We start from the raw sequence: 22267 nt of genomic DNA on the forward strand, positions 1-22267 counted from the left end.
TAGTTCCTGTGTGTTGGGAACAGACTAAGCACTCTGAAAACCAACAGTTCATTGGCTCCTTACAGCACTGAGCAACAACTAATCTCACCATTTATTTTAAGGGTTAGAAACCTGTCCAAGGATTAGAAAATCGTCCAAAGTCAACAAAGGAGGGAGCAGAACTGGCACTTGAGCCCAGCGTGTGTGCCCTGTGCACTGTGCCTCCCGCAGCAGTCAGAGTTGAAGTAACGGTAAAGCCTGAAAGCGGCTCAACTCACATCACTTAAAAATGTCCCTGTAACGCTGGATGTGGTAGCTCACTCCTCTAATCCTAGCACTTGAAAGGCAGAGGCAGGTGGAATCTCTGTGAGCTCCAGGCCAGCTCGGTCTACAAAGTGAGTTCCAGAAAGCCAGGGCTGTTATACAGAGAAACCCTGTCTCTTGAAAAACAAACAAACAAACAAACAATTTTCCCTATAAGATTAAGATTTTTTTTGTATATTAAAGAATGACATTTACATTAAAAGATGAATGGTAATATAGAAAGTGTTCACAATGAAAACATAGGACCAGGATATTTTCACAGAAGAAGAAACCATTCCAAGACATGGATGAGCGGAGAATATTGTTGCAGAGTAAACTGGGGAACGTTGTCTGACCCCAGGAACACCCAGTAGCGCAAGTCGATCACAACTGTGTTTCTGTAAACTAGGAAGGATGTTTCACTGTTTGTGAGACCAGGGCACTCTCTGTATACTCCTGCTGGCAAGCAATGTGGCAAAAGGATACTGAAGGACAGGTGGCCACAAGTTTTTCTAGTTATCCTACATGTAGAAGCTCATTATCAGGAAAGATTCTGAGGTAGCCAAAATGTGCATGTAAAAATAATGGTGGCATTACTTAAAGCAAAGGTTGGACATATAAAAAAATCCAACAACGAGAATTGACTCTATACAGGGGCATATCAGACTAGAAAATGAATGTAATGATATATAAATGCTCAATTTTTTTAAATTATTGAAAAATTTCAAGCATACAGAAAACAATGACAAAAAAATCAGTGCCCCAAACACCCGCAGTGAGCATCACCAGTTAACATTCCCCACACTTATATCATTCTGCTTTGTGTGTGTGTGTGTGTGTGTGTGTGTGTGTGTGTGTGTGTGCAGAACCACTTCATAAAACATTAGGATAGAATTTTCTGGTTGACACAGTGATAACTAAACACGTGCATACCTACGACGTGTTCATGACCAAATACAGAGATAACAGCTGTCCGTTCTTTATTAATACACAGTAAGTTACTGAAGCTGGAAGTACCTCACTGTGTTAGAGTCCAGGAACTACACTATTTTGGTGCCTGTTGTGGTTTAGATTTGGATTATCTACCAAGGGCTCATGTGTGAAAGGCTTGCTCACTCGTCTGTAGTCCTAGAAGGCACTAGAACCCTCAGTGCTTAGTGGATAGGTGTGAGGCCATTGTGGGTGCACTCTTCGAGGGGACACTGGGACCCCAGCTCCTCCTCTGTCCCTCTTTGCTTCCTGGTAGCCCTACAGCCTCCTCCATCATGACACTCTGCTTTTGTACAGGCTCGAAGCAATGGCACTAACTGGTTATGGATCGAAAACTATGAAACTGTGAGCCACAATGAACCTTCCTTCCTTTGGGTTCATTTTTCTCAGGCATTTCATCACAGTGTCAAAAAGCTGGAAACAGGGCCGGGCGGTGGTGGCGCACGCCTTTAATCCCAGCACTCGGGAGGCAGAGGCAGGCGGATCTCTGTGAGTTCGAGGCCAGCCTGGTCTAAAGAGCTAGTTCCAGGTCAGGCTCCAAAGGTGCAGAGAAACCCTGTCTCGACCCCTGCCCCCCCAAAAAAACTGGAGACAAACACTGATGAGCCAGCTTCCTTCTCTACCCTCTACACCCTACTTCTTCAAACTATAATTTCCACAACTCTACTTTCTATTTCTATAAAATTATTTTTTAAGTTTCCTAATATGGATTAAAACACCTCCTTTCTTCTGCTCCTAACTTATTTAACATAACATAATGTCCTCCAGTTATCTAGATGTTGTCAGAAACGAGAGGATTTTCTTTGTTAAGGGTGAATAATATTCCACTATGTGCCGATATATATGCTATATTGTCTTTATCCATTCGTCCATTGTTGGCTACTTGAATTGATTTCATGCCTTGGCTATTGTACATAATTATTACAGTATTGTAATAATTATGAGAGCTCTGGTATATCCTACCTGGTATAATTTTTAAATTTTTTAAAAATTATATTTATGTGTATGTATGCAACTGTATGTTACATGCGTGTAAGTGTCAAAAGAGGACAGAGGACCTGCTAGAGCTAACTGAACTTAGCGGCAACTGTGAACCAACTGACATGGGTGCTGGGAACAGAACTTGGGTCTCTGGAGGTTCGGCAAAGTGATCTTAATTGTTGAGCCACCTCTCCAAGGCCCTAATATGATGGCATTTTAATGGTAAAAATAAAGAGATGCTTATTCACTGAAATTATATAAACTGAACATCTACTAGCAGGAAACTAGCTATATATATAATCTGTATATAGTACTGTATATAGCTATCTATAAAACAATGAAGGGCTCCATGTGGGAGGAGAGCTGGATGTGTGTGATACCTGGGAGTGTGGGAGTAGGGAGGAGACCACGGTTCTTACACCCTGCAGGTGACCCTAGGACCACGACCTGGAAAGGGCACTGCTTCATCCACTGCCACCGAGGTGAGCGGCAGACACTCTGTGCTGCTGACCCTAGAACTAGGGTGGAGGTGATCCCTGTAACAGGAAGCTCAGACTCGCTTAACTTTGCCATTGGGGGACACAGCTGCTTCCCAGCCATGGTTTGGTTAAGGGACCTCCAGTCTCTTCCTCTTTACCTCTTTATCTCTTCCTGTCAAGTGGGAACATGGAACCCTGCAGGGTGGAGGGGATATAAGTGAGAAGGCAGTATATATAAACCAGGAGTATGGTGCAGAAGACACCCACTGAGCAGACTCTGTCACAGCATCCCTCACCCAGAAGGAAGCCTGTGACTCACCTTGTCATCAAAGACAGCAAGGAGCGTAGCAGGCCTAACCATCCTCAGACAGCTCTGCAGGGAGGAGGCCTGAGCCCACGGGCAGCTTCCAGGGGCAGCAGTTTGTGAGTGAGGCAGATGCTGACTGCACCTTGTGGTCCCTCTCACCTGACCTTATCATCGGGGTCCCCTTCCATAAAGAAGGACAAGGAAGCCCAATAAACCAGCTACACTCACCCGAGGTTCCTGAGCTTAGCAGTAGAAACCAAAGCAGGAGCAGAGGGCTGTCATACTCTACTGGATTTCTGGAGGCTCAGACAAAGCTTTCCCGGCTGTCCTCAGTGACTGGAGGTACAACAGGCAGGGGCCTGAATGTTGCCATGGGAAGAAAAGCAGGAGAGGCGACTCCCCATTGTGGCTTGGAGTATCTCCCCACAGCTTACTTATTCAAGGTTTGAACAAATGGGTTCAAAGATGCTGGATCTGATCAGTAGATGCTGGATCTGATCACTGGGCAGTGGCCGATTGTCAGTGGATTCATGCATTTATGAGTTCACACCAATGGGCTATGACGGGGTGGAGCCTGGATGGAGGAAGTAATCACAGGAAAGGGGTCTGCGTTTGACAGGCATCTTCCTCTCCCTGCCCTCTGCTTCCTGGCCACTGTGAGACAGTCTGCTCCTTCCCCAAGATGTTCAGCCTTGCCATGGTCTCAGAACCAAGGAAGCTGGCCAACAATAAAACCATTAGCCAAAATAAATCCCTCCTGCTTCGGAATCTGTGTCTCTGAGGTATTTGTCAGCATGACGAGAAGCTGACTAGCCTTCCCCTTTCTGCTCCAGAAGACCAAAGACTCCCCAGAGAGGCTTGCCAAATCTTCGTGACACCAAACCTCCTGGAGTCCATGGAGATCTCTGGAGGGTCCTAGATAATCTCACCAATAGAAACACACCTGGTCTAGGGAGACAGCGGAGAGGACAAAGGACAAAGGTGCTCGTTCTGCAAGTGAGAGATGATTGAATCCACTGATGCATAAACATCAGGCATGAGGCAGATATGGGAGAGTCCCAGGATGCTCGGGTCACCTAGCCTGGCATACGCAGCAGAGCAACAATAATGACCTTGACTCAAGCAAGATGGAAAATGAGGGCCCCCATCCGGGGTTGTCTCCACACTCACACCAGGGCACCCGGGAACCCGCATTTACATATATGTATGTTCACACGTATATTAGAATTTCTAATTTTGAATTCTATTTAAAAAGTGACACACTTGGCCTAAAGAACAAAAGACAAGAAGGGGTCTGGCTTCTGGTTGAAAAGACACAGACAAGTCAAAACTGCCAGGAACCACCTAGTCCCCTGCGAGGATGCTCTAGGAAGGAGGATGAGTCCCCTGTCACAGATCCAAGTCCCAAACTGTGTAGCCACGCCAAACAGCTGCACCCACCCTCAGCCCAGGGCTCTGTAGCTGCAGTCAAATTCCAGCCATGCTGTCAACTGATGGCTACTGCATATTTGGGGGAAATTAATAATAAATTGAGCCAAATCCTCTTGTTCCTCTCTCCCTCCACCGAGCCTGGTGACCACATTCCAGCAGAGAATACCAGAGAGACTGGATGGCGTGTGCCGCAATCTCTATCGGCAGGGCAATATTCAGCTGTTGCAATCAAACACCCCCAGCCAGGGGATCCATTCAGTACTCAGTCAAATTCAGACCAATAGACAAAGGAGAAACAGAAAAGCACAAGGAAGGGGTCAAAAGAGCAGTGGCCCACTGACGTCTGGACCAGAGCCAAGCTCCGTGTAAGGTTTCTACACGTAACACAATTAATTAACCACCCAAAGCAGCTCTGAGTAGATTGGACTTTAATTTGATCAAAAGCGCTGTAAATTGTCTCTTGAACCTGGAAAGGAACTTGTCACTACAGCCAAGACAGAGCAGTGCTCGGAGACACAGAGACAGACAACAAGTCAAGTGAGCCAGCAGAAGGAACTTGGAAAAGCCAGCTGCCCCTCCCCTACTCCGAGCACACACACACAGGAGATCACCTTGGAACCTTGAAGTCACAGGATACATTGGAAATACCTAACCTTCCGTGCGGGGAGGTGCTCCCTTGCAGGTGTGGCATGCAGCCAACATCAGAGGTGGCAAAACCACTGGCATACAAACACCGCAGGCACTGATGGCTCCCTCTGCCCTCCTTAATCCTCTCTGCAATGCTCTCAAATCCTGACAAATACCCTAATCTCTCCTAATCCAGCACAGAGCTGCTCCTACGCTGTGCCAGGTTGCCTCACCATGACCCACCCAAGCAAAGTGGGGCAGGGCCACACAGCTACCCCCAGACACACCTGACGGCAGCCTCCTCCCCAGGGAGCACTCACAGAAGGCAGATCAGAGGCCAGCTTCACTGCTGATGAGATTCTGGTCCAACGTCCAGCAATAACGGAGAGAAACGGGAGAGCCGAGAGAGCCAGGCGGAGAAAGCCAGGAGCTTTGTTCTAACCCTCCTCGCAGATGTTGCAATTTGCCTTCTGCAGGGCAGCCAACTTTGCTGGGAGATCTGTTGTTCTAATCCGCCCAGCTGGGGTGACCTTTGAAACCTCTGGCTGCCACTGCAGAGACACTCAGTGAAATCCTGGGGAGCCAGGGGAGGAAGCTCACTGGTTTTCACTTGTTGGAAGATGCAGACTCCAACCTGAGTGTAAGGCAACTGAAAAGACCCCGTCAAGCAGAGAATTTGAGCCCCAGATGGGCTGGGCACTTCCCCAACTCCACATCTGGCCAGACTGCCACTCTAGCCCCTTGGTACATCTGGTCTGGGATTACCACCAGCTCATGAGACATGTGCCTCCTGAGACCCAGCCCTGTCTTCCTTACGTCAATGGAGTCCCACTTTGGATGCCTAGCCCAGAAGTGATGCTCAGTAGGCTGAGAACTCCTATGCAGGGACTGGAGGCAGGAACACAGCAGTGTGTGGAGCTGAGAGCTCAGCAGTGTTCTCAGGTGTTCAGCGCCGCACAGCGCTGCTGCTTCATCCCAGTGGACGAAACAAGAGCTGGGCTGGGAGCACATAAAGCTCCATTCCTTCTGTGGACACCCAGGTATTCCCCTAGTTCCCAAGGAACAGATGGAGCATCCTGAGCTTAAGCCCTGTTGGGTGCGGGTGGATTCATAGGGGGCTGCTATGCCCAAATACCTGGGACATCCTTGATCTTCCAGCTCAGTGGCTGAAGCCTCTGTGGTCTCAAAGCTCCTTTGTGTCCTTTAAAATTATTAAGGTCCCAAAGGCTTTTGTTTGTGCTATCGAGGTTTTGAGTATTTGGTATTAAATTAAACAGTAATTTACATAAAAATATCAACAAGAAGCCTACATGTTCATATGCTTTCTCTTGAGTGTGTGTGTATGTTTGGGGGGGGGAGCTTCACTGTGTTGCCCAAGTTGGCCTCAGATTCCTGAGTTCAAGAAATCCTTCTGGGCTTGGAGAAGTAGCTCACCACTTAAGAGTATTCCCTGCTCTTCTGGAAGACCTGAGTTCAGTTCACAGCACCCACATTGGCAGCTCACATTGGCAGCTCACAAGAGCCTGGAACTCCAGTTCCAGAGGATCTGATGCTCTCTTCCACGTCTTAAGGTACCAGAACACAAATGGCATAGATTCACACAAACACACGTAAATAAAAGCAAACTAGAGTGAGAGCAAGACTGGGGTGGGGGGTTGGGGGGAGAGAGAGAGCTTCTCTCTCTTTCCTTCTCCCCTAGTAGCAGCAGGGACTAAGTAGCAGGCAAACACCTCTGTGGCCAGCAATATATATACAGACATACATACACACACACACACACACACACACACACACACACACACACACACACACACATATATATATATATATTTTTTTTTTTAAAGGAAAACATATTTTCTGAAAAGAAATTTTAGGAAGAAGTTCAGTTCTGTTGTGTGTGTCTGGTGTATGCATGGTCCTGGGCATGCAAAGCAGGGCCTCACACAAGTTAGACAAGTGCTATATCACTGAATTACATCCCAATCTTGCAAACTTCTACTTCTTTTGAATGTTTATTTATATATGTATGAGGGGGTGCGTGCAACGGGTGCGATGTGGAGTTAGTTCTCTCCATTTGCCTTGATGTTGCTTCCGTGAATGGAGCCGAGGTTGTCAGACTTGCTTTACCCATCTTGTCAGCTTGCAAATGTCTTTAAACATCGGGTCTAATGATGGACAGTTAGATCTTTTCATCTGTTTCTGCATGTCGCCTACCGTGGCATTGCAGGATCTATAGCTGCTAGGCAATGCCACCATATGGAGAAATACTAGAAGAAGAAAAACAAATATCGTCCTATGCAAAAATAACCTGGGCTCCTAAAGAGGCTCGGGACCTTCCCTGGTTACACTAAGTCTCCAGATCATACTTGAGAACCTTATGCCAGCTAATCTCCCAAGATCTCTCTGTCCCCATCTGTTCTCACTTCTGGCCCTCTTCAAACACCAAGAGTAAAGAGAAAAGCGGTTGTCTCTGGGCAGTGGTGTGCAGCTTTGAGGAACAAGAGAAGGAAAATGTAATTCAACCTCTAACTCCATTCTCTCTTTTCATTAAGACCACAAGATTAAACAGTGTGAACAGAAAAATAAGAAGCCCAAGACTGGCACTATGGAAACAGTTTCAATCACTTAGGCCCTTGACCAAGACTCTGGAAGACCTTGTACATGGAGACACCCCCAAAACCTTTTTTTGCTACAGAGGGAGAGTTTTATAGAAACAGAAGCTGCTCACAGAAAACAGAGGCCTTCTTCCATCCCAAGCCTTCTCAAACAGGACTCTCAAACCATGTGACTGGCAAGTCGTTGTATACTGGACAAAACCAGGGACAAGGTCTTGGCTAAAAGCATGGAAGACATATCGGAAGCCTGAGGGTGCCCTCAAACACATGGAACGGCTCATGGCTTGAATGTTAACTATAACCCTAAAATATTAGCACCATGGATCAGGATGTGGGAGGAAATTTACATGAAAAGCAGTCTTTAAATTCCTATACTTGGGTTAAAAAACAAATGCCCAGGAACAATATACCTGACCAGACACATTGCATAGACTTCCGGCCCCACAAAGAGACGTCTGGGTCCTGTGATAGACACACTTATCAAATCCTTGACATTGTCTTCATCCCATACATCATGGTCGGCAGACATGCAGAGGAGTGACCATTTAATGAGCACCATCTGTGTCCCTGGTGGAAAGTAAGCCACGCCAGGATAAAGGGCGAGCATGCTTTCTTTATTCGGTGGTGGATTGCCAGCGTCTAGAATACTGACAAGCACAAAATACCATCTAAACAAATACATGTGTATCCCACAAATGAATAGAAATTTTTATTTTAAAAGTTTACAAGTCATTCTTGTGCTGACTAGTTTTATGTCAACTTGACACAAGCCAGAGTCATTTGGCAGGAGGAACTTCAACTAAGAAAACACACCCATCAAACGTGCCTGTAGGCAAGTCTGTAGTACATTTTCTTTATTATTGGCTAATGTTGGCGCCCAGCTCACTGTGGGCAGGACCACCCCGCTGGTATCCTAAGCAGCTCAGACCCAGATCCGCGTGTTCCCGCATGAAAATGTGCAAGGTTATCCCACACCTGTTCCCACCACTGAGTCTTCCCCCAGTTCACCAGACAGCTCCCTCCCACTGCCTCCTAGGCCTTCTTCCTGGAACCCAAGTAAAGACCCCAGCTGCCCACAGCCAAACCATATCAGCCATACCAGCAGGCCACATTTGACAGGACAAACCATGCATGCACATCTCTGGTAGAAAGCTCCTTGGGGGTTATCTTAAAAAGGGATGCAATACACTCTTTCTCACACACATACATACTCACACAGTCACACACACACTGATAAAACAAATACGCAAACCCACCTACCCACTCTCACAGTGAGAATGGCATGGCTTGGTCTCCTGGAGTCGCTCTCGGGCTGGGACTCCCATTAACTTGGGGTTTAGTAGGAAAAGGTTCAGAAAAACTTTCTGCAATTGAAGTCGTAGCTAACGAAACTAAAGCCTGAACCAGAAACCCTAATTGTAATTACATTTTTCCAATACACATTCTAGCAACAAGGCTCATGTTCACACATTTTGTCAACACACATCACCTTACAGAAAGAAATGTGGGGTGTTAAGTAGGTTGAGCTCCCACTCCCAAGCGCCTCCTCCCTTCGGTTTACATCCCACATTCTCACTGAAACCTGTGGGTTGAGCAAAGTGCACCTTCAGGTAGGGCTATCATACGAGCTTCAGAACTGGGGTGCCAGGCGACCACCAATACATGTGGAGGACTGAAGGATGGAGTGAACGTGTAAAGAAGGGGTGAAGTGCTGAGGAAAGCATATTGTTTTTTTAAATATTTATTTATTTATTTATTTATTATGTATACAATATTCTGTCTGTGTGTATGCCTGCAGGCCAGAAGAGGGCACCAGACCCCATTCCAGATGGTTGTGAGCCACCATGTGGTTGCTGGGAATTGAACTCAGGACCTGTGGAAGAGCAGGCAATGCTCTTAACCTCTGAGCCATCTCTCCAGCCCGTGAAAGCATATTGTTGACATGGGCACAGCCATGTCAAGGACCTAATGCCTCAGACCCACGCGAATGGGCAAAACCTTTCCCATATAGGCCTGGCTCAGAACTGGCAAAGTCTTCCCCTGGTTCTGTCCCGGTGTTGATGTGTGTCTACAATGAACGACTGGGCGATGTGTTCAGAAACTAGCAGCAGCTGCTTTCTTTTCCAGGATGCTGACAGCCCCAGGCTGCTGTCTAGAGAGCCCTCCTACTGAGACTAGCTAACTTCTACCTGTGTTGTTCATAATAAATACTTCTGATTTGGTGCCACTCCACCAGAGTGTGCACAGCCCACCTGACCCCAGCTGTTCTCTGTATGTGTGTCTGTGTGTCGTCCTTTCTTTGTTCCCTCACTGCCCCAGTCAGGTCAAATCCAAAACCTTAAACAAAAATGGTTCTTAGTGGCCAGCTAAGGGAGAACAGGCACTTCCTCTGTGGCAGGTCTAAGCACCCAAGGCAAGTGAAAAAGTCTCCAAAGCCTTAATTTATGTGTTTGTAGAATAGGCTACCATTCACCCCTGAGGGGCTATTGTTATTGACCCAAAGGACTATTGTTATTGACAGGATCAGCCACAGGTGTTATAAAGAGAAGCAAGGAGGATGAATGAGGCCTGGTTCTGGAGGAATTGCCCCAAAGGGGGCAATCGAGAACCAGAACCTGAGGGTGAGAGCAGAAGCCAGTCACCTTCTGGTCATCCCAGCTCCAGCCTAGACAGCTGTGCCACTTGCCCCACTTCCTACCTGACCACATCTGTGTTTCTAGGATGGGCCAGCTCTCCACGGATACATGGGCAGGATGCAGGCCCAGTGTGAGGAGCCAACCCAGAGCAAGACAAGTTATAGCAGAAAGAAGAATAGGCAGAGCCTGGCCACCAGACTGCAGCTTGGGCCACCTTACAGGGTTCACAAGCCAGGATGCCAAATAACTCAGGCACTCCTGAAACTTGAGACACAAACACAGACCATGGAGACTGAGGACCAGGCCAGGGGCAAGGACAGTCATGCTTGCCGTTATCCCAGGTTCTCAGCCCATCGCCAACGTCCAGGTTAGTGTGACCCCATGAGACCTCCCTAGAGAAGAAAGGGGGTGGAGGAAGGGGAGAAAGAAAACTCACAGCCGTTGCTTTTTACTGAGAAGTTTCTGTGTGTCAGGCCTTAGACTAAGTACTTTCTTTTTTTGGTTTTTCGAGACAGGGTTTCTCTGCAGCTTTTTAGAGCCTGTCCTGGAGCTAGCTCTTGTATACCAGGCTGGTCTCGAACTCACAGAGATCCGCCTGCCTCTGCCTCCCGAGTGCTGGGATTAAAGGCGTGCGCCACCACCGCCCGGCCCCTAGACTAAGTACTTTCTGTTGACTCTGTTCATTTCACCCCCACCCGCACCAGAGCAGTGACCAGAGTAGCAGCCTCAAATGAAGGAGGCCTTGAGGCATATCATTTGCTTGCAAAATAAATGGGATACATTCCTTTTCTTTAAAGTAATTCCTTTCTTCATTCTTGTTTCAATAACTGACTACCAGAGGCAGAAGTGCAGGCAATAAAAAACAAACAAAACTTCAGTAAATCCAAGATTTTGAGGAGCAACTCACTAGAGACTATGGGCAGAGGACACCAGAGGTAGTAACTAGACAGAGATCCCCACCTCTCTCCACCCAAAAATAGGAAGATTATCATGTCCCTAATTTGACTGATATTTACTAGTTATATATAACTAATTAGACAGCAAGCATTGCTCTCGTTGTCTAAATGTGGGTGTACTCTTGGTCGACTTGAATACAGTGGGGTTGCAGAATGTCAGGCAATGAGGGAACCTACATCATTGAGTCCATTGCCGATTTTACAAACAAGGAAATGAGGGCCAAGACTGGAAGGAGGTAAAAGCCAGAGAACGGATGAGTAGCATTTAGAAGTCCTAGAGAACAAGGCATTGCAATCCAAGTAGAACTGATCTGGGGATGGGTACATGTAAGAGCAGAAACTAGTCGGGTCAAGAATAGATAAAAATGAGTTTCAAAAACCACAGTTGATTGGGTTGTAAAATCATCGAGTTGATTGAGACTTAGTGTAGTTTTAGACTAGGTGTAGAATGTTCCAGTGAGAACAGAGCTCTTTGATAATACCACCAAAACAGTGTTTACTAACTACCAACTAACTACTGTTTTAATGACTTAAGAAATTCCTTCCTAATCAAATCTCAGTTCATGTTGTTAGCACCGCATATTCCATGGTGTTGGCCACTCTGAAATACCTGAAATAGATGTTTAAATGCACTTGTTATAAAGCTTCTTCATATACTGCTCCTAGTGTCATGAGGAAATAACATTAGTTCAGGGAACAAATGTCACTTTTAGAGAAAAAGTTCATAACATAGTAAAATATTTTATCTTCATTTTGTTGAAGGGAAATATGACCCTTAAGGTCACGCTATGATTTGAGTGTGTTCCCCAAACGTCATATATTGGAAGCTTCAATCTCTTGTTTTGTGGTGATGCTGAGAGATAGCAGGACATTTAGAAGGCAGAGCCTGTGCTATGTGGCTCTGGGTCCCTTCCTTGCTCCTACTGCTGGGCACAAGCTTGGACTGACCTTGGTCTCCAGTGTTTCTGAAGAAAACAGGATCATGCTACAATGTTGTGTGAAGCCTGACATTTCTATAAGCCATAACCCTTTGCTGTCTCTGCCACAGCCTCCAGGGAGAATTAGAAACAATGGCTTAGTGTCTGCTGGAATTTACCTAGGGTGGTGTGAGCTGCCAACCCCAAGCCAGCCAGGCCTACCAGCCCAAGGGCAGAGAGTCAGGCTCAGACACAGCCCTGCTCCTCCTTTTGGCTGTGTGTGCTCTCTGCTTCCTCCTTCTATTGGTTTTGCTTCGGTCTAGATGCAGCCTTCCTGGGGCAGGGACATAGAAAGCTGGCTTCTCAGAGGTGCCTTAAGGATTCTTCAGTACCAACCTCAGACCTTTGGTGGAAACTCATGTGCCCTAGGAACCAGGAGTAGCACAGGAAGGAGAGACCTTCCCAGCCACCCAATTTCATCTCTATCTGTAGGACTACAGAAGGATTACTTAAGGCCACCTCATTATAGAACATTCATCCTACTCAGAAGTTTGGGGGATTATTTTTATATTAAAAACAGCTTATTTGATAGAATACCACCTCTGAACGAATCTGGCAACTCACCAAGGATGCTTTTATCATAAAGCTTTGCACCTGCTATTTGAGGCTGTAACTCAAGTCCTACCCCCCCTCAGGTCACATGTTCTCCCCCACAGTCAGCCCTAAGGGTGTCAATATTAGAGAAGCCTGAACCAACACAACCTTCCCGTTTCGTAAGAAAAGAAACCCGAGGTCCAGACCAGTGAAGCCACAGTATGTACTGCTGTGATAAAAGTAATCCATTGATTGATTCTTTACTGGGAGCTACCTCTATATTGAGGGCTTTTAGCCTAAGTTCACTTCCATTTTCAAAGCAGTTCCTTCAGATTTCAGTATAGCCCAAACCTTAAAGTCAGTAAGTACCAGCTACTAATCATCAGTCATGTCTGAACTCAGGTCTCCTGATTCTAAGGTTCAGACCCTTGGTGGCAATGTCACATTGCTAGAGATGCTGTGAGGGACAGACACTATGGAGTTGACGAAGCTCAGAAGTCCTATTGTCTTGGCCTGACTTCACCACTAGACTACATACAAAGGCTCTTGCCTCACACTCTCAGTTTTGATAGAAAAAGCAAGGCCTAAAGAGAAGGGACTGGTGTGAGGCCAGACTCCCCAGTTTCAAGAACAGAATATGGAGAAGTGTCCTTTCACAAGGTTGGCACTCTAATGCACCCCCAAGGATGAGTGGCACAGGATCCTAGGAGTGTGTCCTGCAGTCTGCACGCGAGCTCCAGCTTTGGAACGATCTTTGCTATGGGGAGGGCAGCTCACACTCTCCTCCTCCTCTCATCACACAGCAGCATGAAGGGTTAATAGGGTGACTGTCCCAGGCACTGAGCTTCAGAGAGTGCTTGCCAGACTGCTAATGGCCAGATTCACCTGGCACACCGTGGAGAAACACACACAAGCAAACAGCATGCACACCTCTGACACAAAAACTCTGGAACTTCATTAATGCCTGTCATGTCTCCAAAGGCCTCTTCCTCCAGATCCAACTTCTTGGGCTGCTGGTGTTATCTAGAGGCCTGGAGAAGGGCTAGCTAAGCTTGGCTCTCTCCTACCCACTTAGAGTTGTCTGTACACTGATGACTTGGGCCAACAGAGCCAAGCCTATCAGGTCTGTGCTCTCAATATAGCAGGAAGAACAAGGGCCTAAAAAGGCAACATATTTTGTCCATACAGACTCATCTATATCTACCGAGTACCTGCAAGGCCCTGGCTGAGCACAAACAGGGTAAGACGGCAAAGAGAGCCTGGCACACACTCCTTCCTCTCCATAGAGAGGAAGTGTGTCAGAAAAAGCCAGGACACCCCCCACCACCCACTTTATCTTGCCCAGCTTTCCTTCCTTCCCACAGTCTTCCCCCACCCTCTGACAGCCGTCCCACCCTGTCCCTTCTCCACTGAAGTGCTCACATTCTGGATGAAAGGTTCAATCAACAGCTCCCTGCTGGACACAGGTAGGTTTGGTATTATTCTCAGCTGGTGTTCACCAGCTAAATCGCTGTGGTCCTCCTCTGGGTTTGCCCCGGTACCTCGGTGCTCAGCCTTTCTATTCATTTGGTCATGCACAAACATGATCCCCCAAAAGTTCATGTGTTGTATAATGAATCCCAATATTCACGTGTGAACAGTATTTGTAGAACTTTGAAAAACTAGGTGGGATTAGGTGAGGTCATGCGGGCGCAGCCCTTATGATGGCGTTAGTGGTCTTAGCAGAAAAGGATGACAGATCCAATGCCCTCCCTGCTTTGCTATGAAGAATCAAGAAGACCTTCACAGATGTCAGCTAGAAGCTCTCACCATGTTCTCTGACAGGTCTCTAGGTATATAAGCTAAATAAACCTCTATTCATTATAAACTAATCTGGAGTGAAAATGATTCAGTTATGTCCATGCAAATCAGTCTAAGACAAACTCCCCAAATCTGTCTGTAAGATGACTTCAAAGATGGCACCTCTGGCTGCCTTTGTCCTCCTCTGGCCATGCTTAGAATGCCCGTGCCACAGGAGACTATCCTTATACTGGGTCATGTTTGGATATATTCTCATATCTATCCTTGCTCCTTATCTGGGTAGCCAATTGTCTTGCTTACAAACTCTGTGCAGGCTTTGAACTCATGCCAATTATTTGTAGCGTTCTCTACTAGTATTGTTCATAAGAAAATAAGTGTTTGCTGAAAGTCTGATTGTAAGCCTTGGGGAATGAGTCAAGTATTGAGCAAGACAGGAAAGGAATCAAATTCAAGGGGTCACAGGTTCAAAAATACTCTTGCTATCAAGCAAAACAGCAAGCCTTTGCCTTCCTATGGAATCCTGCCAGGGACATAGTTCCAGGAGGCCTCCCAGAGGCTACTCCCATGAGTCCTGCTCTATGCAAGGTACATCTCTTCTCTAAGGTTACTCCAGTCAGACCCACAAACCGCTAAAGCCTTTCCTAAGACGTGGACCCCCAAGAAACTCATGGGAGGAAGCTCCCCGCTCCCCCAGCTAGTGAAGAAAGAGAGAAGACAGAGGGGTTCATAAACACACACTTAAAAGCTGTCCTTTTGTCCCCTTTGTTTCCCTGTGACAATGTCAGTAGCTTTGTATCAAGCTTGCTTAGTCATCACCTGTATTTGCCGAGCTCAAAGTTCACAGTGTCTAGTCCCCAGAGACACAGCAGTGAACAAAAGGACAGAGAAGCCCCTGCTTAGCCAGGCTCCGGTGCTAGCAGAAAGTGGTTTGGGTCCCTGACTGCAGGTTATGGACAGTTCTGGGGTTTGTACATCTCTGGACTTTTTCCTCAATACACACTGATGGTAACAGTTTCATAGAGGCACAAACTTTCCCTGGGAGGCTGGGGAGCACTGTTTCCACAGCAGTGTGTCATGGGGAGCACTCTTCCCACAGCAGTGTGTCATGGGGTCCATTTATGGCACATGCCCACTTATGTGTGGCAGTGAGGTAATCAGACAGCAAAGTCATCTTCCCCTGGCACCACACCACCTGGTTTCTAACCCCAGCTCTGCTTTGGGAAATTCAGCAAATTCTTTAGTCTCTCTTGGCCTTTGCCCTCAATTTTAAGATAGGGAAACGTTGTAGTCTGTTTTCTGCAATTATAACAAAATACTTCATGCTGGGTAGTTACGAAGTAATGAGGTCTCTTAGTTCACACTTTGAGGCTGAACATCCAAACAGCACAACGCTGGCTCTAGTGAGGACATCATGGCGGGAAGGTGGCATCACAATGGCAAGATTGTGCACAACAGGGAGTGATTGTGTCATGAGACCAAAAGCGAGGGAGTGAGGAGGGACCAGTCCTAGAATCCTACCACTGGACCCCACCTCTTCATGGCCCCACAGCCTTTAAACGTTGTCATACTGGAAACAGGACAGGAACTATTAGAGGACACTCATATGTCTAAACTAGATCGTAACATTATTTGTTTCTGATGGCTGTGAGGAGCAAACACTTTAGCACTATGCCCGGAACAACTGAAAGCTCTTTCTTAAACATGGTCTAGCTTCAGTGGCACATACTTATCCTCTGGGTCCTAAATAAACCGAACTATTTGGTGACTGATGCCATTAAACCAGGTAGAAAGTTCCATAGTCAGAGACTCAAACTGAAGCTGAAGGTGCATTTGACGACCCAGAAAAAGGTATGGATATAATGAAAGTATTCAGAAAGGATGGAAAAAAAGAAAAAGAAAAAACTAGAAAATCTTTCTCTTCCTTTTCCAGGGCTGCCAATACCGGAAATATGGTAAATGTTTCTGCCAAGTCCAGATGGCTCCAGTGATGAGCATGAGCCAGAATTCAGACACAAACGGTGGAGCTGAGCTGGGGAAACAGGACTGAGGGACAAGCAAGCCAGCTCCAGGACTCTCCTTGAGGATGGACATTCCAGACAGATAATTCCCAGTGCCACTGGGCGTTATGGAATTTCAGAAGTCTGTGGGAGGGCGGGGCAGGGTGGAAACTGAGCACTGGCCGCAGCTAGCAAAAGGACCAAGGCCCAACTTGGCAGATGCTGTTCTTAGCACCGCGATGTAAATGGAATGCTGTCCAGACTTAATATCAGTGGCGCAGATAAAAACAATGTCAGCAGACTGGATAATTAGAGCCTTTGGCTCATTCCTCCTCTCTCTCACTTTCTTGAGGGATGTTGAAAGAGAAGGAGGAGATGGGTCCAAAAACCCAAGAATTCCTCAGAGCTGCGGGGTATTTTTAGCTCCTCCTGGCCTCTGGGAGAGCGGAGACATGACTTCAGGATCAGCTCTTGACTGTGCCCTTTACGCCAGTCTAAGCAGCGCTTTTTAAACCCCTTTGATAAAGATGGATGTGTTTAAAGAAATGCACAAGCTAATTAGGACCACATTTGGGGAGCTGTTCCTGTTCAACAGAGGACCACGCTGGCCAAGTGGAACAGATCTGAAGTCAGCTGCCACTGCGCCTATTGCTCCCAGCTCCCCAAACTCCTCTATCAGCCACTCCAGGGTCTAGCGCCAGCCTTTCAGCTAGACCCGCTAGGGTGACTAGGGCCACCCCAAACCAGTGGGCTTCCAGGGGCACATCCAGGTCATTACAGAGAGCCTGGGCCCCGCCACCTGTTACTGTTGGCTTTCTGGAATTCAGGCCATTTGACAAGGAAAGAGTGAATCACAGGAACACAGACACAGTTAGGAGACCTAACGCTGCCTCCCACCCAGCAAAGGAATCCTGTCTTTCCTAACTGGGCAACATTGGTCCGGGGTGTGTATGGGGAATAGAGCTGGCAGAAGGCCCAACCTCAACAAAGTCCAAGGTAGGACTTGGCCAATATCCTGTAGGTCCCATAAGAGCAACTTGAGATACCAGGAACCTCAGCGCCTGGTTGACTTCCTCTACACTCTGAAGCAGGGACTGGACACCCCAGCAATGAGACACAAAAGAGCGCTGTCTGACTATAAGGGACATCAAGAGAGGTCAGGGGCAAGGTCTAGAAGACATCCCTTATCACTTAGCTCTCCTCTAGAGAGGAGAAACAGAGGTGTTTATTATGGGGATCTAGACGGACCCCAGTTAGGTCATCCAAACATGGATGAATGACCAAGAAAATCACGCACGAATGAGATTCTTCCCATACTATCTCAGGAGACAGTCTGCTATTTATGGAATCATGATATATCTCCCTCCTCACTGGATCAAGGTCTCCTGCAACCACCAAAAGTAAATAAATAAACGTCACTCTTTGAAGATAGTTCTCATTTATCCTCAACCTTCTTCAGACTAAACACAATCCCTTCAACATTTCCTATTTCACACGGTGTCCTTCCACACTGTCCGCACACATACCGTGACCCTGAGGATGGACACCCTGGAATCCCAGCTCCACCCCTCACTGAGTTTTCATTTCCTCAGCCTGCAGATCTTATTGGGAGAATTACTTGATCGGCATCTAATTCAATGTTTGCTACCCCTTGCTCCAGTGCTTTATACGTTATTGTCCCTACTCACTGGCTCCTCATTAACAGTGCAGCAGCCTATACCTGTGGAGATTGCTTAAGATCTTTGATGAGACAAAGAAAGAGATGTCCTCTGGCCGGTACTGCTAACATAGCAAGGATGCATAAACACATCCTCTCCTTTTCTATTACTGATACATTTGGGAGACCCTTCTCCCTGGGTCTCACAATTCTGAACCTCTTACCCACAGAGGCACTCGTGGCCTTTGTTCCAGACTTGCTTTTCAAGAATACTTGTGCACTCAACAACTCAGAAGAAGAAGAGAGACACACTCCAGTTAGACACCACCCTCTCCCACCCCCACTGGTTGGAGCCCAAAGAACCAGAGTAAGAAAATGCTGATGCTCTAGCTGTTTTGTTGTTAATCATGAAGTGCTTTCTCTCTAACCCACAACTCTCCTGCCAGAAAGCATGAAACTGGCAGATTAACTCCTTTGCAAGCAGGTGAATTCCCATTCTCTTTATAGTTCTTGAAAATAGCCTATATAAAAAAGATAGTGGCAAAATAAACTTCCTTTCTCCAGTCTGTATCTTAGAAAAATCACCAACCCCATCACATCCTATCCATGGTTAGCTTGTTAAAAAAAAAAAAAAAACAACTAACCTAAGGACTCTAAAAATCCCTATTGATTCTCATCTTGATTTTAATCCAAATTTCCCTTTGAGGTTTTGGTGAGGTTTCTTTTTAAGGAAGGTTACTCTTTTTAATTTGAAGGTCTCCTGTTAAATTCTCTTGCTGGAGACATCTGTCCTCCTGGTTCACTTATTCATTCCACCAGACAGGAGAGCTTCCCTCTAAGTAAAGATCATACTGTGGAATAATCCTTCTGTACACTGTGTATATTACCTGTGACTGGCTTAATAAAGAAGCTGACTGGCCAACAGATGAACAGGATAAGGTTAGGTAGGAAAACCAGACTAAGAACACTGGGAAGAAGAGCAGAGAGAAGTCATCAACAAGACATGGAGAGAAGACAGGAAGTGCAAGATGAAAGAGAGGTAATGCCACATGTCAGAATGTAGATTAATATAAATGGGTTAATTTAAGCTGTAAGAGTTAGTAATAATCCTGAGTCTCCATGTAGGTAATCTGGGAACTGGTGGGCAGGAAAGAAAAGTCCACCTACAAAATTCTCACTCAGACATCTTCCAGTAACCCCCATCCCACAACAAAAGAAGGGTACATGTCCTGAGGGTATAATATGGGTAAAGACTAGAGGACACTGGCTAGGATAGTAGAGCAGAAGAAATAATGCAGCCCACATACTTCTAGAAAATCTGGCTGAGAACCACTACCACCCAGATGTGGGAGGACAGGTGCAGGGGAAGTAGACACTGCCAGACTCACATACAGCACTGAGAACAGGCAGACAGGGTAGAGTCAGCGGCAACGCTATGAAATTCCCAATACTATTTTCACACACTTCAGGTAACTTGGTGGGAGACTGAAGCATGTGGAAGTTGCCAGTGGTTCCCCAAGTCCCTCAGACATGGGACATGAGCATCTCCTCTGCCATCACCACCACTGTCACACATTTATAGCTGAGGATCCATGGGGCTTTGATTTACTGGTGAACATGGACACTCAGCTAAGCTACCGGAGATTTTCACAGTTTTCCCCATCAGGTATGTTCTTGATGTCCTTACGACTCACCCATACAAACTACAAAATTGGGTCCATGTAGGTCTCAGCATCTAAGATTAAACTATAACTTATGGTTCTTGTTCAAATATAAACAAAATAATCCAGGAAAGCACGTGATGTAAAACTGCTTTGCTATTATTCATCCTTTCAATGTTTTCGCTTTATTTTTAGCTTTTACTGCTTAAAGACGTCTTACAATACTTCTAAGCATGGCTTTAAAATCCAGAGACTTTAACATCTGGTCATGAGTTACTTGCAGAACTTTAGCATAGTTTTCTTTCTTTTGAAAACTAATTAATCTGTGATGGCTTTAATGGATGGCAAATGAATAAAAGCAGCTTTAACGCTGACATAATTTTAGCAGTAAGATTGGACTTTATCAGGCCTCATGATCAGGGGTCGTCTGGAAAAGTTTATGACTTGGTTCCAAGGAAAACTCCAGGGGCTGGACCCTGGGCCTGGAAGCTTATTATCAGTTTGAGCTCTGAGGGGGCCCTCATTCCACACCAATGGTCTTCTTTGTTCATAGTGGAATGTCAACTGGTGGCCCTCCCTATGCTGAGAAGTTCTTCTGTCTCTTCAAAGCACTCCTAAACATTTCAATCAGAAAATATGGCTGTCCTTTCCTGAGGTCCTATGAGTTCTATGGTCTCGCCACATCCATGGAAGAGAGAAAGGATTAGACCCAAATTTTATCCAAGTCTCCTAAATGCCAGGAAACCTTATTTAAATTAATTCCCAGTTTGCCCAGTTCTCAGGAATTCAGTGGTTGAGTATGTCCCCCAAAAGTGTTAGAACCCAAATTCTGACTTCAGTGTTGAGATGAAGGACCTTTTGGAGGTGACTGGGTGGCGAGGCTTCTGTCGTGCATACGTAGGCTCATATTTTGGAAACGTGAGTTGAATGCTGGGTCTTATGACCTCTTGCCTATCTGCCTCCCAGCATGAGATGGTGTAGAAAGGGGGTCCTCACAAGATGCAGCCCTTTGACCTTTGACTCCCAGCCTCCAAGACTGTAAGAGACAAATCTCTCTCTGTTCTTAAGTCACCCAGTCTGTGGTCTTTTGTTAAATGAGCTCCAAACTGCAGGCGTCTCTAAGGCTGTTCTGCTACAGGTATTGCCTCCAGTCAGAAACAGCCAGCTCCTTGGGCCCACGTCACTCTCCTGAATAAACACTAACAATGATCAAAAGAGGAAGTGACAGTTGACCCAAAGTACCCCATAGAATTCCTTCCTAAACACAGGTCCCATTGGGCTTTGCTCTTGCTAAGGCTGCAACTCATAGTTATGAGAGAAGTACCTCCAAGAGAGGCCAGAGAGGCCTCCTCTATGCTTCTTCAACCACACACGGGACCACACATACTGCCCAGAAAGTGGAAAACCCCAGACTGCATCAACTGGACATTCAAAACGCCTGTCACTATTCTTCTGCGTCCCCTATCCTCAAGTTGGAGCCCTATGATCGATCACCTTAGAGGTCAATGGTTTCTTAAATTGGGAGTCTGATACCTGCACACCCTTTCCTGTTCCTTCCATCTTTTCTGCCATCCAACCCCTTCTACTCAGTTAAGGCAATCCCAAACTCTTCTGGTTCTTCCTTGTCAGCATTAGCTCCCCTCCACCCCCCTCTCCCACACACACACACACACACACACACACACACACACACACACACACACACAAAGTCTACTCCCCAAATAGATAGGGCAAGCAGAGTCACTTTGGGTGTCATACAACAGAGTTGAGATGTAGTTAAGTTGAAACAGACAAGGGGAGCCCACCTCTCATGGGAGCACCACCTCTCCTGGGAGCACCTCCTCTCCTGGGAGCCCACCTCTCTTGGGAGTCACTTAGGATTAATGATAAAAATTTTAAATTCTTACTGTAAGCATTGGCGATGCTCATTTTCCTAAAAAAGACTTTTATATAAGCAAAGACTTGGGGGGAATCCCAAATTGAGGAATTCTAATACCTAGACCTCTAGGAAGCTTTAAAGACAACTGTTTAGTGTCAAGGGCTAAAGAATCACAACTTCCCAATCTTACAAAAGAACTATTAACATACTGTGAAGTTAAAGGGTCCTGCTGTCAGAAGCCTGCTTGAGCATAAGGACAACAGAGGGTACCACCTGCTGCTGTCCCCACCTGTGCTACTGAACGCCAAGGAATAAAGTTCCTAAGAACTAGCACTTGAAAAGCGGCTCCTCACCTGCCTCAACTTCCACAGGGTGGAGCAGACTCCAGTCACAGCCAGAAACAAACTCACAGCCATGAGTGGCAGCAAAGAAAGAAGAGTGGATCAGCCCTGTCCTCA

At 46.4% G+C, this 22267-nt stretch overlaps 1 protein-coding gene across 5 annotated transcripts in view; it reads right to left on the reverse strand.

Moving 5' to 3' along the window:
• Mylk (myosin light chain kinase) overlaps positions 1 to 22267 on the reverse strand; it is a 249598-nt gene that overhangs the window by 182791 nt on the left and 44540 nt on the right. The window contains exons 1-2 of one of the 5 annotated variants that reach the window (XM_038344887.2): positions 5385 to 5551; positions 3268 to 3613 (exon numbers count right to left, since the gene is read on the reverse strand). The exons of 1 other annotated variant lie outside the window; for it this stretch is intronic. Coding sequence is in view for 2 of the 4 variants with exons in the window: in XM_038344885.2 (XP_038200813.1) it covers positions 3052 to 3093 (42 nt within the window). In the remaining 2 variants the exon portion in view is untranslated. Of the gene's footprint in view, positions 1 to 3051; positions 3191 to 3267; positions 3614 to 5384; positions 5552 to 22267 lie in introns of those variants that run through there. 3 more of the 5 variants (XM_038344886.2, XM_038344885.2, XM_038344889.2) reach the window with 3 other exon arrangements.

This window comes from Arvicola amphibius, chromosome 10 (assembly GCF_903992535.2).
Source record: "Arvicola amphibius chromosome 10, mArvAmp1.2, whole genome shotgun sequence".
In the NCBI taxonomy this organism is placed as follows: Eukaryota; Metazoa; Chordata; class Mammalia; order Rodentia; family Cricetidae; genus Arvicola; species Arvicola amphibius.